General features: G+C 43.7%; 1 protein-coding gene across 3 annotated transcripts in view; it reads right to left on the reverse strand.

Moving 5' to 3' along the window:
- Positions 1-14,272, reverse strand: part of PDXDC1 (pyridoxal dependent decarboxylase domain containing 1) — a 54,101-nt gene that overhangs the window by 19,752 nt on the left and 20,077 nt on the right. For all 3 annotated transcript variants that reach the window (XM_054993008.1, XM_054993009.1, XM_054993010.1), the window contains exons 5-14: positions 12,400-12,546; positions 11,911-12,100; positions 8,668-8,736; positions 8,502-8,580; positions 7,349-7,433; positions 5,873-5,921; positions 5,238-5,339; positions 3,265-3,390; positions 1,633-1,683; positions 1,278-1,341 (exon numbers count right to left, since the gene is read on the reverse strand). In XM_054993008.1, coding sequence (XP_054848983.1) covers positions 1,278-1,341; positions 1,633-1,683; positions 3,265-3,390; positions 5,238-5,339; positions 5,873-5,921; positions 7,349-7,433; positions 8,502-8,580; positions 8,668-8,736; positions 11,911-12,100; positions 12,400-12,546 — 962 coding nt within the window. The remainder of the gene's footprint in view (positions 1-1,277; positions 1,342-1,632; positions 1,684-3,264; positions 3,391-5,237; positions 5,340-5,872; positions 5,922-7,348; positions 7,434-8,501; positions 8,581-8,667; positions 8,737-11,910; positions 12,101-12,399; positions 12,547-14,272) is intronic.

A 14,272-nucleotide genomic window follows, 5' to 3' on the forward strand; every position in this document is an offset into this window, starting at 1 on the left:
TAGAGACTACTGAAGAAAAAGAAGTGGTGGAGGCCCCGCTTGGATCAGTGCTTCCACGTGGAACACCAGGAAGACTGGAGCATGCATGTGGTGATGCAAGCACACACCAGCTCTCTTGCAGTACTCGCCAGGTTAACAGTCCCAATTGGCCCGGCCCAGGAAGCTCGAGGGCTGTCTGGGCTGGATAAGCCTCCCACTCCCAGTCTCCCCACCCACCATCTCTGGAGGTCCTTTTGGTCGTGGCGAGCAGCGTGTTCACCGTTGACATGGGGAGGTTGACCAGCAGCTGCTGGAGCAAGATCCCCATGAGTACCTCCCCAGCAGGGCACGTTAGAGAGTAGTTTTTGCCAGGATGTCCCCCTCATCTGCACAGAGAGATCCTTTGCGGCAACAGGGGGGTCAGGGGTGGAGAGCGAGCCACCCTTTCACATCTGTGTGTGTGGTTGTGTTGGGAAGGCCAGTCCTGTCCAGTGGGATGTGCAATGCTGGCATGGAAGGGCGTTGCAAGGCCGTGGACAGGGAAATGGCCCCCACTTGTGCAGGGAGGGTCCGGCAACTTGGTGCCCCATCATGCAGCTCATTACCCTCAGCAGTGCCCAGGGGGCTGTGGTCCCATAACCAGCCCCATCAGTGATGGGGGCTGTCCCTGTAGCACCAGGGCTCCCCGCCCCCAGGTAGCTTAAACCCAGCCAGATGTCTTGATGCAGGTGCTGTGTCCACGGGGGCTTGTGGTCCCCGGCTGCCTGCTCTTCTGTGAGAGGTGGTGGTGGCGGTATCGACAAGCCGCAGGGATCACAGCCCGTGCATTGGCTGCACCTTTGCTTGCCACTCATGGCCATTGGGGGAAGCTGGCGGGGTTGTCAGGGGAAGGGTGGGTTGCACATGCCCACCTGGGGCCTTGTCGTGCCTTGCCAGGCTCAACTGCTGGTGTAGCTCTCTTGCGAAGCTCCTTAGGGAGCGGACAAGCAGTGCTGCAGATACACAGGCACGGGGTCCCTGGTGGCACTGCGAGCCTCAAGGTTGTCGCTTCTACCACTTTCTACTTATATACAGAACGGAGAAAAGAATCAGGGGTAAAATATGCACAACCAAGAGACGTGGGCAATTTGGGTCTTTTAAATAGCTCTTGAATCAGTAGTGAAGCTGGCAACAGACTGCAATACAAAACTATTCATTATTTCAAAGCAAAACTGATGAAACACACAATCAAACTGCAAAGAAAATCATAATATGGTAAAGGCATTTAAGATTCTATCTTTAGCCGCAAGTTTACATACCTAAATGTGGAAGTTCAGGGGAAAATCGGAATACCACGACTGGAGAGCTAAGTTCATCTTCAACCTTGGATATGCAATTAGAGAAGAGAAAGGGGGGGGGGATGAATCTGTTATAAGAACTCTGCAAATACTTCTTGATTTCTGATACATAAAACCAACTTCTAAGTGTGCTGGCGAATGGTCAAATTACAATTTATACACTATTCCTGTATGAGATAGATACTTGCCACAGTAATGACAGACGATATCATCCAGAAATGTTCATGTTAGGGAAGCCAGGTTCCTTGAGGCTCAAGCTAGGGGATAGGGGCTGGGTTGCAGGGGGAGTACAAAGACATCAAAAAGGCAAACTTACTGATGTTTTAATAAAATCTTGGTTCTTCAGGTTTTCCAACAGTCGCTGACTCTAAAAGGAAAGAGAAAAATAAGAGTAGAAGGGGAAAAGCCCTGATATCAATGATATAAAGGAAATTTAGGAACTGAACAAACTAGAATCAAACGGTGTGCAACTAGCATACGCCTCACCATCCTTGATATATAGTTCCATTTAGGACTTGCGTTGCTTAATTTAGTTTTTCCTTTTTACTGGCAGTCTTAAATTGTGGTTTTAAATTCTGGGTTTGCACATATTTTTATGATTGTTGTTTTTAAACACTAATCTACCTTGAATGCCCTAAAGCAGAAAGGCAGCTAATAAATATTTTAAGTAAATAAAGTAAAAAAGTAAAGTAAATAAATAAAAATAAAATACATGTGAGCAGACTTGGACCTGGGCTCCTTTAAGACTAACCAACTTTACTGTAGCATAACCTTTCGAGAATCACAGTTCTCTTCGTCAGATGCGTGGAGGTTAAGAAGAAACTGGTCAGATATATAGGTGGAGAGAGGAGGGCGGAGTAGATGCAATCAGTAGCTTCTGATAATGGGGTCAGTTGCTTCTGATAATGAGATAACCATTCATAGTCTCTATTCAATCCAAACCTGACTGAATCAAATTTACATATGAATTCCAACTGAACGGATGCCCTTTGTCAAGTCACGCACTACCTTTCTGGCATATTTCTTCACATATATAAAATGGCAACAACAGCGATAAGCCCATGAGGTTGTTGCGAGAACAAAAAACTAAAACTACTTAGCACTTTAGAGAGAGAGAGAGAGAAAAGTTTGCATCGTCAAATGTTAAACGGTAGCGTGAGTTTTGATGTAAAAGTACTTTAAGTAATGGTAGAGGTCGGAACACCATCAAACCGCTTCTCTCTGCCTACCCCTCATCTGCTGCAACAGGCCATTCCAATCTTCTCCCAGTGCTTGGAAGCTGCTATGGCAACGCCCTGTAAGAACTCTCCAAATGGCCTTTGCTGGGAAACAGGCAATTAAAAGGCAGCAACAATGGAGATTTCTAAGTATCGACTGAGTAATTAAAGGAAGAGCATGCCCCGGCCTTCCTGTCCTAGTGGCTCTTTCAGCAGCATTTGCCAAGTCCTGCCAAACAACTTGACCTGTTTGGATCTATTGGCTTGGGTCAAGTACTATATAAATAGTGGTATCTTGTGGCCTTTAAAAACATTCACTTGAGGCCAGTTCACATGGCCAGCATCCACCTCGGCCCCCTGCTATCTTAGGATCTGCGTGTAAACCAGAGCCATGAGCAACTGCCATGATGGAGCATGGTACGAAGCATTCTCCTACCCTGTGGCTTCAGTTGTGTGTATTCTGAGCGATTTAACTTCTGGAACTCATTGTCATGAGATGCAGCAGCCCACTTTTAGATGAAACAAATTAATGCAAGATGGGTCTACTGATGGCAATAGGGATGGGGTCGGGGGGGGACGGGACGGCTGGCCTTCACGCCTTGACCGTGGGGCTTCTCAGGAGCATTTGGCTGGCAATGAAGTATAGGGGAACCCCACCCATCAGGAAACTGATAACTGGCCAGCAGAGAGAGAGAGAGATGAAAAACACAAAAAAATGCCCAACTCCTTACCAACTGAGATGCGTGTTTTATTCTTTCGACAATCCCATCATGTCCAAGGTATTGCAAAGAGAGCCACAGGGGCAGGGCACGAAGCTTCTCCACTGCCTGACTAGAGGTCAGACCTGCGGCTAAGGACTGGAAGCAAAATAAATAAATAAGTAAGTAAATAAATAATAACTAGTGATTACTTTTTATTTTAAAGTTTCATACCTTGCTTTTTGTTTGAATGAGCTCAAATTGATGAAAGTCATACAAAATGAAGATACCAAACCATTCAGACAACTATGGTCGAGCTGAATATATATTTTTTTTGTTTAAAACATTTGTTAGCCACCTTTCTACCTTATAGAACCCAGGGCAGCTTATAACAGACATAAAAATACATAAAAACCTTAATTTAAAGTCACTACCTAGCTTGAGAAAACAAAACAGCACCAAAAAGCAAGAATCACCAGGCAAGCTTGTTCCATGGTTGGGGAGCTAAAGCAAAAGAGACCCTGTCCCCGACAGCTCCTTCCCTCCCATTTAAAGCACACTTACAATATACAGTTTGTCTTTGTTATGCTGCCTTCTTCCAAAAACTGATTTGAAAATTGAGGGGGCAAAAAAGCCCACCACATACCAACAGATTAAAAGCTCAAACACTGCTTCCAACATCAGGTCTTTCATATTGACCACTAAAACCTATCTAAATAAAGGCTTCTGGCACTAGATTTTCTAGAAAACACAAATTTCTTTAAAATTCTAGATTCTGATTGTGTAGAAAAGGGGAGCAAAGCTAAGCAGGCTATTCTGTAAAGCCATTTCTATTGTCTAGGAGATCAGACCTCAAATCTCTCCTCTTGGTCAGGAGATACAGTATAAACACAGCAAGCTCCCTTGTAAGCCAGCACTTACACATCCATGTTAGCATTGGGAGTAGAGACAGGCAAACTCTCTTTGGATCATTTCAAAATTTACTAGCGTCCGTAACTCTCAAGGCCCCCTGAAAAAGCTCCCCTTGTTTCCCTGACAGTTCTTTCTGAAATCCTGACAGTGGCACACATGTGATGAGTCTTCACAATATTACCCTTGTTTTCAACAGCTCCTCCAAATTTTATCCCTAGCTGGACACACCAAGCTGCCCCCGTTATGTATTGGGTTGAACTAGGGCTTAGCCAGGCCTCCAATGTATTCTGATTCACCTTCCCCAGCCTATTTGTAGGACTTTGCGAACAACAGGGTGTTCTAAGCTAAGGGGAAAGGGGTGTTGTGTATTGGGCTGAGTTAGGCCAGACAAGGCCTCTAAGGTAATTGCTATATTGAATGTATTACTGTCACTCACTAAGCTTCAGGTTATGCCAGGGTTCCAAATGCCTGCAATCTCATTGGTTATTCTATCTGCACACTCATTGGTTACTTTCGGAAGGCAGCAGCCAATCGGTCCTTGCAAATAAAGACCAATCAGTGGCCTGCCTATCTTATACTTTGTATAAAGTTAATGCAAATGATGGTATTGTAAAGTACAAGGTCTTATTGGTTGATAGCTATTCTTGGGGCGGGGTTTCTCTATATATATTGAGGGCTTCTGTTCAGCCTGTTGTTGTTGTAGGTTGAGTAGTGTCTGCTGTTGTCTGTTCTGGTTCACAAATAAAGAGCATTGGCTTGGCTGAATTCACTCTGGGCTGAAATCACTCTGAGCTGCCATCATTCCGAGCTCCAGGCTCAGTACACAACACCCCCACACCACACAGCACCATACGAGCCCCACAGCATCAGACACCCACACAAACCTGTCCTATACTGAACCAGACCCTGGGGCCATCAAGGTCAGTATTGTACACTCAGACTGCCAGCGGCTCTCCGGGGTCTCGAGATCTTTTGCATCAACTGGAGATGCTGGTGATTGAACCTGGAACCTTCTGCATGCAAAGCGAAGGCTCTTCCAGTGAGCCACAGCCCCTCCTAAAGCCGCATCTACCTATTCAGACAGACCAGCTTACCAAAGAGGGATCCTCATGTCTGTAGAGAGTCACGGCCGGCACTGCTGGGAGGCCTAACCAAGGCCCCAGAGTCAAGGTCATGCTGTTGCATTTGGTTGCTGCCTAAAGAAAGCAAGGAACACTTGTGTGTTTTTTTTTAAAAATACAACTCTAAATAAAAACAATCTAGAAAGTAAGATCCTAAAAATGAGAGATGAGCCTCCCATAAGGAGAGAAAATGCAAACATCTGTCATAAAAAGGGTAAATAAAAACAGACAACCAAAGTTGTCTTTTGAGTTTTATATTTGTTTCAGAATTCATTCTATGTTTTCCGTACACTGTACTGCTAAATCCCATGAGTGTTATTCAGATTTTCTTTTCAAAACATGAAAGTTAATTTCATCATGATATATAATTCTTTAAAATGTTCCATCCACTCCTTACTCGGTTACTGTTGTATACAAATGATTCCGTTACTCCTTCTGTGACAAAATATATAGGGGCAATAATTAAATATCAGAGAAATGATATTAAGTAAGGTTCTTCCCATTTTAATTTCTGCTTAAGGCGATGAGCAGCACTAGACAGACAGAGTCAACCTGCCTTTATAAAGTAATAAGAGAAAAATAATTTTAAAAAGCCCCCCACAACTTACCAGTACAGATGAAGAGACGTAACCCAAGGCCAAAGTGGCCAAATTCACCCTGTGGGAAGAACAAATGTAAAAACATCTTCAGCACAGATTAAATATGAACAGTTTTCCTTCTAGTAGAGGGTAACATTTTGCTTTAGACTTCATGTTGAATATTTTAAGGCTCTACATTAGGGAAGGATTTTTTTGGGATGTGCTCATGTGTATTTTTATTGTGTATATTCTGGAAACTTTTATTTTATTCTAGAAGTCCAGATTTAGGGGTGAGTGGGGGAGGGTTCAGTTGCCTGTAACGCAGGAGAAAGGACAAGACAATCCACTGCACAGCATCTGCTCCACTGATCAGAGTATCACTCTCTGGCATTCTAAAGCTGCCCACCCACCCCAAACAGGGGGGGAAAGTCACACAAGCTCTTGTTCTTTGGTACCATCTGTGACCCCCACAGCATGGCTGAACGGCTGCAATTCGGCACACCCACGTTATTTACTGTTGTGGATGAGCTAGCATATCTAGTTATTTAGCTTAACCAGAAACAAAAAACAAGTCTAACAATGACAATTGAGACTAACAAAATTTGTGATAGGGTATGAGCTTCCGTGAGCCACAGCTCACTTCTTCAGATACAGCTAGAATGTGAGTCCATCTGTCCTTATATCTTGGAGAGCGAAGTGATTACAAAAGCCGAATGATAACAGCAGGTGAATGACAATGGCAGGCGTGATTGAATAGGGTGGGGTATGTGGAGTGTGGAGAAATTAGCATTGGTAATGAGACAAGAAGCCAAGGTCTTGATTCAGTCCAGGCGGATGCATCATCTTGAGCTTCATTATCAGTTGCAATTCAGCAGTCTCTCTTTCTAATCTCCCTTTGAAATTCCTCTGCAGGAGAAGTGCTACTTTTAGGTTAGCAACGGAATGTCCTGGAATGTTAAAACGTTCCCCCACTGGTTTTTGAATGTTATGGTTCTTGATGTCAGACTTATGTCTATTAATTCTTTGTTGAAGGGATTGGCCAGTTTGCCCAATGTAGAGTGGAGGGGCATTGCGGACACGTGATGGCATAAATCAGATTGGAGGATGAGCAGAAGTATGAACCCGAGATGGTATGGCTGATGTTGTTGGGTCCACTGATGATGTTGCTCGGATTGATATGAGAGCAAAGTTGGCATCTTGGTTTGTTGCAGGCCTTGGTACCAGAGTCCATGTTAGTGTTAAGTAATTTATCATTGTGGGTGAATAGTTGTTTCAGGTTAGCAAGCTGCCTGTAAGCAAGAAAAGGTCAGCCCCCCAGTGCCTGTGTGAAGAAAGTGTCACAATCCAGCATAGGTTGTAGGTCATTATGCATTGGACTGGCTTGAGCTCATACCATACCACTAATTTTGTTAGTCTCAGAGGTGCTACCGGACTCTTGCTCTTTTCCACTGCTACAGACAGACTAACACGGCTACCCATCTTGATCCAATGACAATAGAGTTATACCCTTCGACATGGAGCCACATGCCGTGCTGCTCACAGAGTTCTTTCAAACGCCCAAGCTTGTCCGTATGCCCTGCTCCTGGGGTACCTGTAATGAAAGGGGAGAGAAGAGAGAATAAATAAATCAGCCTAAAAATACTGGTCATTAATAGCTGCAACAACTGAAAACAAAGTTCTGCTCAGCTTCTTAACTGTTTTGTAAAGAGAGGGGGAAACAGTTAAGAAGTTGAGCTGCATCACAAACCTGGTATGGAAAAATCCCTATCTCAGAGGAAGAGTTTAACCTTAGATGTAATAGTAGAGTCCCCAACCTATTCTAGTCTCCATATTCAACCTCGCTCTCCTATCTACATGGATCTCCTGAGCGTAGGTCAAACTGTCCCACCCACTGACTTCTCTCCTACTCATAGGTGGTAATGGTGGGGAGATAATAAAAGAGGCCTCCTCTCCCTACCCAGCCACTGCAACTCTTCCATCTCTCAGGCCGCCACGCAACCATATATGGATGTATTACTAGAACATACGGTATGCACATAAAATACTACCCTGCAAGTTGAGTCAACTGTGCTGGATTTCCTGCATTTTAACCCGGAAAACTGACTATGCTGGTGAGGATTGTGCATGTGAATGCTCCACCTGGACATCACTCCCACAGGCTGCTGTCCTCATCACATCCACAGATGGATGTGCCCACTGGGTTGGGTAGGAAAGGGGAATCTTGCACACTGAAAGCTGGTGTGGTTGTTAAGAGTGCTGGGCTAGGATCTGGGAGACCCAGGTATGAACCCCCACCCTGCCACGGAAGGTCACTGGGTGACCTTGGGCTAATCATACGCAGCGTAACCTATCTCACAGGGCGGTTGTGAGTATAGAGCGGAGGTGACGAGAATGACGTACGCCTTTTGGGTCTCCAATGGGGAGAAAAGCAGGGTACAGGTGAAATGAATAAAATAAATAACACTCCCCACACAAAAAAATATACTGACGTGGCCAAGGCTTGCCACATCGGCGAGAACTAAGCCCAAGCAGAACAACTTAGAGTGTAACACAGAAAGAACTGTTAATTTCAAGGCAGGCGGAAGGGGAGGGGGCAAGTGGAGAAAGGGAGGGCCATAGGAAGGAAAGCGGCCCATTTGAAATCACTAATGGCACCTACCAGCATTGGCCACAAGCAAAATGGGCAGTTTGCCAGACTCGATATCCTCTTTGATCAGCCTATCCAGAAAAGCGACATCCTATCACAAAAACAAACAAACAAGGAACAGATTACTTATGCGCATAAAACGACCAAGGCACAGTCCCGCTGTTTTGGCAGTACTTACCATCTGATGCTGTGAGCCGAACATGGTATTGCAAGGCACCCGGCACATGCAGGAAAGGGGCAATCCAAGCTACGGGAGAGAGAGAGAGAGAAAAAAAGAGAGGATCGAGAAATCGGCTTTGAAATGTTTATTTCAGATCTTTAAGAGGGGCCGCAGTGGAAACGGTCCCTTTAGCTATTTTGAAATGGTACTTTTAGTTATTTGGATACATATACTTTGCTTTTCTACCCAACGGGGATCCAAAGTGGCTTACAACTGTCAGGTTCTGGTTGTGTTTAAGCCAAAGAGACTCCATTTTAACTTTGTCAGTGTATTAAGTGTGCTTCTTGCAGGTGGGAAGACTGCTGCCGAGAGCCTAGCAGAGGGAGAGGGATTGTTATCGTCTACATACCTCCGCCTTCCTGCCGCCCTTGGGAAACGTTCCTTTTCTCACCCTCGGGCCGTTTGTTTTGAAAACTATGGGGGAGGTTGGGGCCTGAGGGGAACTGCTTATTCTGTACCTAATCCTTTGCTTGGCATTCGTAACAATTCTACAGTTCAGCTAAGATCAATGTATCTTGGAATGCGTACTCTATTGGTTGACTATCTTCAGTAAAGCCTTTTGAAATCAATGGACTTTTGTCTTTTTGCAAGAGGTGGGCTGAGTTGCAACTTTTAGCAAGCCACAGTCTGACAACAACATCATTCTTCTCGCCTCTATTTTATCCTCACAACAACTCTCTGCAGTTGGCCAAAGAGTGACTGGTCCACGATCACCTAGCAGAACTTTCAAGGGAGTTAGAAGACTTGAACTCAAGTCTCCCAGATTGCAATTTCAGCGCTCTACCTACTACACCCCTTTGGATCTCTGCTACACGGGGGACTGATCAGTTCAGCAATCCTACCAAGCTGGCATGGGGTAAATGGTTTCGGGAGATTTAGCAGCCTCTGCTTGCTTTTAAATTTGTAGCGTGTGTGTTTGTAATCTGTGTTTTAGCCTTGCTAATTGGACTGGTATGTTTTGTATCCTCCTGAGCTGGTTGTGGCATCGTTAGCTGCCCGGAGTTTAGGGCAAATAAACAAAAAGTACCAAGCCGTGAAATCTAACTAATGAGTGTCTCTATTGTAAATCAATCAAATTAAAGCAACATTATAGTCAAATTAAGCAAGATAAACAGAGAATATATATACACACAGTGTAGGTGATTACAGAAGGCAAAGCATCATATATAAATAATTAAAATATAATTCAACAGGATTTCCTATACAGTATTAAAGTGCTATGTGCCTAGAATTGACCAGAGGTCTAAACAGTAATCACCAAAGTCCCAGTAAGTTTTGATGAAACAATGCCAGAAGGTCTTCAGTGCAGTAAGTTTCTATTGGAGAAACAGTGTATATGATCTCATATGAAGACAGTGTTAGGCGGCAATGAAGAATGGATACACAACTGCGGCGGGAAGCCAGCAATCTGCCCGTTTCACCTCTTCATCCTGGCACGTGCCAAAATGGAAGGCAGATGCTAAAGGCTAAAAGAATATTGAATGACTAGTGGAGGTGTATATGCGTGGCCTGTGATATAACGACCGCCTAACACTGTCTTCATATGAGATCATATGCACTGTTTCTCCAATAGAAACTTACTGCACTGAAGACCTTCTGGCATTGTTTCATCAAAACTTACTGGGACTTTGGTGATTACCGTTTAGACCTCTGGTCAATTCGAGGCACATAGCACTTTAATACTGTATAGGAAATCCTGCTGAATTATATTTTAATTATTTATATATGATGCTTTGCCTTCTGTAATCACCTACACTGTGTGTATATATATTCTCTGTTTATCTTGCTTAATTTGACTATAATGTTGCTTTAATTTGATTGATTTACAATAGAGACACTCAATAGTTAGATTTCACGGCTTGTTATTTTTTGCTTATTTGTACATTACCGTGATACTCTCCCTTTGTTTACTACCTGAGTTTAGGGCAGGCAGAAATGTTTTAAATAAATAAAGCGGGGCTTCTATCATTTCAACAGCTCACACAGCTGCTGCCAGAAAGCACTCAACGTTGCTGTTCCAGTGTTTCTTCCCAGTGATTTAAAGTAATTCCAGTTAGGCCACACACACACACACACCATTATGGTAGAACAACCACAGCCTCCTACGGCCTCATGCCACAACAAGGAAGAAGGGCAGTGACATTCGGATGACCTGATTAGCTCAAGAATCACAGAGGAGGGAGCGTTCAACTCCTGAACACGCCTGACTGAGCATCTCTGCAGTCTATTCCACCAGCACATTAAAAAAAAAAAACCCTAAACGCCGCCAGCTAGGCACAACATGCCATTTCTCTAAACCCTTACATATATGTGGTTCCAAAGAACTTGAGTGGAAGGAAAGCAGCTATTAGTGCTGCTCTATAGTTCCTTGTGCACGAGTCTCTGCAGTGGTGGGAATAGACAGCTCTTGAGTATTTGCAAGCAGAAAGCATGTCTTTAGATTTACTTCATTTTCTCATGCAACATGTAAGCTATAAAACCGAAGGATCTAGCGATTACATTTTCATCCTGTCTTTCCTCCAAAGAGTCCTGGGCAGAGCTCATGATTCTCTCCTTCCCTCCTCCACTTTACCATCACAACAACCCTGTGAGGTCACGTGTGTGCCACCAGCCCAAAGCCACACTGTGGCTGAATGGAGAATTTGAACTCGGGGTCTCTCCAGTCCTAGCCTGAGCGCCTGACCACACCGGCTGTCAGGATTCAACCCCCTGAGCCTTGTGAGGATCCACCAGATCAAGCTTTCCAAATGTGGACTTATCTGCATTTCCAACTGTTAACAGGATGTACACAAAACAGGTCGGATTTGGCTCACTTCCTTAATTTCCATAAAACACTCAGATGATAGTGTTTGAGCTCTCAAGAAGTGAAGGGAAGTGGCTGGAGTATCAAACTAGGCACGGGGAGAACCAGGTTCTAATTCCTGCTCTGGGCCAGTCACTATCTCGCTTTCTCCCTCAGCTAACCTACCTCACAGGGTTGTTGTTGTGAGGCTAAAAATATACCTTCTGTGTGAGTGTATATATGTATACATACATATACATATACACAGGAATCATGTAACAGAAACACAACAGGATGGTGATAAAGCTGTTCACTTCAAACACAACAGGATTGTGTTGCTTCGACACTAAACACTGAGTGGACCATTTTTTTTTCAAAAGATGCAACATGTCAAAAATGCTCTTCAAGTTTTGTGCTACCTGGTTGCAAAGGGACTGGCCCAAGCCCGCTCTGGCTGCAGAACTGATATAGATCATCGGCTGTTTGCTGTAGAGCACGTTAAAACCTTCGGCCGTGTAGTCTTCATAGTGCGAGTGGATCACGAGGCGGCAGACTTTTAAGAGGCCCTCGCGATCGTCTTCGTGGAAATACGCTGACCCATTTTCAAACCTGTTTGGAGAAATTATTCATTACATCCGAGCTCACAAAAAAAAGGGTGGGTGGGTGAGCACTACACTTGGGCACACACTTCCACAGCTGACGCTGTCATTTTTATGAGTGACACGTCATTGTTAAGCACTCATATTTCCAAGGAAGAGGCACATGGCACACAAAGCCCTTCTTGCACCATCTGTTCCACACCCTAAAAACTATCACAATAAACCATGGTTTCAATTAAATTTTAAGTAGCTTTTCTCTGGTTGATGTTAATCAGAAGCCACTCCCAATGCTGAATGATACACACAAACCTGAAGAGTCTGCAGAGCCACAGGGTTGTATCTGAAAGGATCCGAGTTGTCAGTTTCCGCAACCTCTCTCTGTCCAACACAGAAATATAGGCGGCCAAGCTGTGTCCTAGCAAAGCCATGTGACCTTGCTCACCCACATTCTGGAGTCTGCAAAACCAGAAATATGTTAGAATCTTGTAATTTTCGTGACTCTGCAGCTACCTGCCTGCCGGTGGAGTATCAGACAATTAAAAATCATTTACATCATCTTATAAGGATCAAAAGGCTGATCTTTATTAATAAACAATGGGAACAACTTCTATGTGCCATTACCCTGAATGATTCCAAGCAGTTCTGGGCCATAACTAATGGTGCTATTTGCTCTGAGATCCCTTAAATATCAGCCATCTCCCCTGATACATGGTTTCAGTATTTTTCTGACCTATTTTGTGAGGACTTCTCTAATGGAAGGCAACTGGTTTATTCTCCCCTGGATGGTCTCCCAGAGTGGCCTCCGGTCACCCCGGAGGAAATAATAACTCTTATAGAGCAACTAAAATCAGAGTAAAGCTTCGGGCCCAGATGTGATAATCCCAGAGGTGTTGAAAGCTGATCCAGAGTGGTGGGCCCCTCTGCTAGCTTCTCTGTTTAAATATGTTAGAATCATCTCTTTTACACAAATTAAGTGTCTCAGTTTTTGCTTATTGCATGTTTCTGAAAACCTCCACATATCATTCAAAACAGTCTTGATACGGTGAAATGAGTCATTCCCTGTTGACTCCAAACACTCTTTGCCTTAGGAAGACTTGTGAGTGATTCAAAATCTTGTCCTTTAAAATAAATTAGAGATGATTTTTTAAAGTCATCCTAGCCCATTCTATACCTCTCAGATGGTGACCATCTGTCATTTGTGAAATGCATTTTTAAAAAAACCTTAAAGCTGACAACTGGTTACATGCCAGTTCCTAGGAAGTGAACACACGACCCCGTATTATTTCCCCAGCATTCTGTAGAAACTAATTCTCTGCCCCCATGACCCCGATGGAAGCAAGTTACCAAACATTTATATATTTTTATCCAGAAACAGAAGCTAAAAGGTGGGAGTCAATCCCTACAAAACAGCAACGAACCCCAGCACATGTAGAAAATTAGGTTGGCAGTCAAAATGTTCTGACGAATATGTTTGCACCCCCTCCACACAAAAAAGAACTTCTCACAAATTGTCACCCATTTAGCAGTTCGGAAGATGCCAGCAGTTTGTAGGAATTGGACTATCAGCAGGAACATTTCATGTTCCACCTCATTGCTATTAACGATGGAATTCAGTTCAGCATAAGACTTCTTGAAAAAGACAAAACTTTGAAAAACAAAAACGGTTCTTTGTACTTTGTTTAAACAAAGTATTTGAGGGGTACATGCCTCGTATACAGAAGGACCCAGGTATAGTCTCCAGCATCTGCAGTTAACTGGATCTTGGACAGATGAAGTTAGAGAAGTCCATTCCCTACTTGAGACCCTGAAGAACCACTGCCAATCAAACCAGACAATACTAACTTGGGAGCCCTAGAAGTCTGACTCAGTAAATGGCAGCATTAAACACCTCATTGGCCTGAAAAGAAAACTGGTTTTCCCGAATGCACTGTCAAAAAATTATGGTGGTAGTTTTGTACAACAATTAATTTTTTTTCTGTATATAGCCTTTTTTCCCCATGAAGGGGATCATCTTACATTCAGGGCTGTCTTCCTTTCCAGTAAATGCGGGTATTCATCTCTTATAAAAATGTGTTCTTAATCATGCTCTCTTGATATACAATGCAAATAGATTTTTAAATAAGTTCACAAGTCCCAGTACAGAATTTAAAAAATACAACGGCATAAAAAGTTAGTGACCAGC

Source organism: Eublepharis macularius, chromosome 12, assembly GCF_028583425.1.
Source record: "Eublepharis macularius isolate TG4126 chromosome 12, MPM_Emac_v1.0, whole genome shotgun sequence".
NCBI classification, from domain to species: domain Eukaryota; kingdom Metazoa; phylum Chordata; class Lepidosauria; order Squamata; family Eublepharidae; genus Eublepharis; species Eublepharis macularius.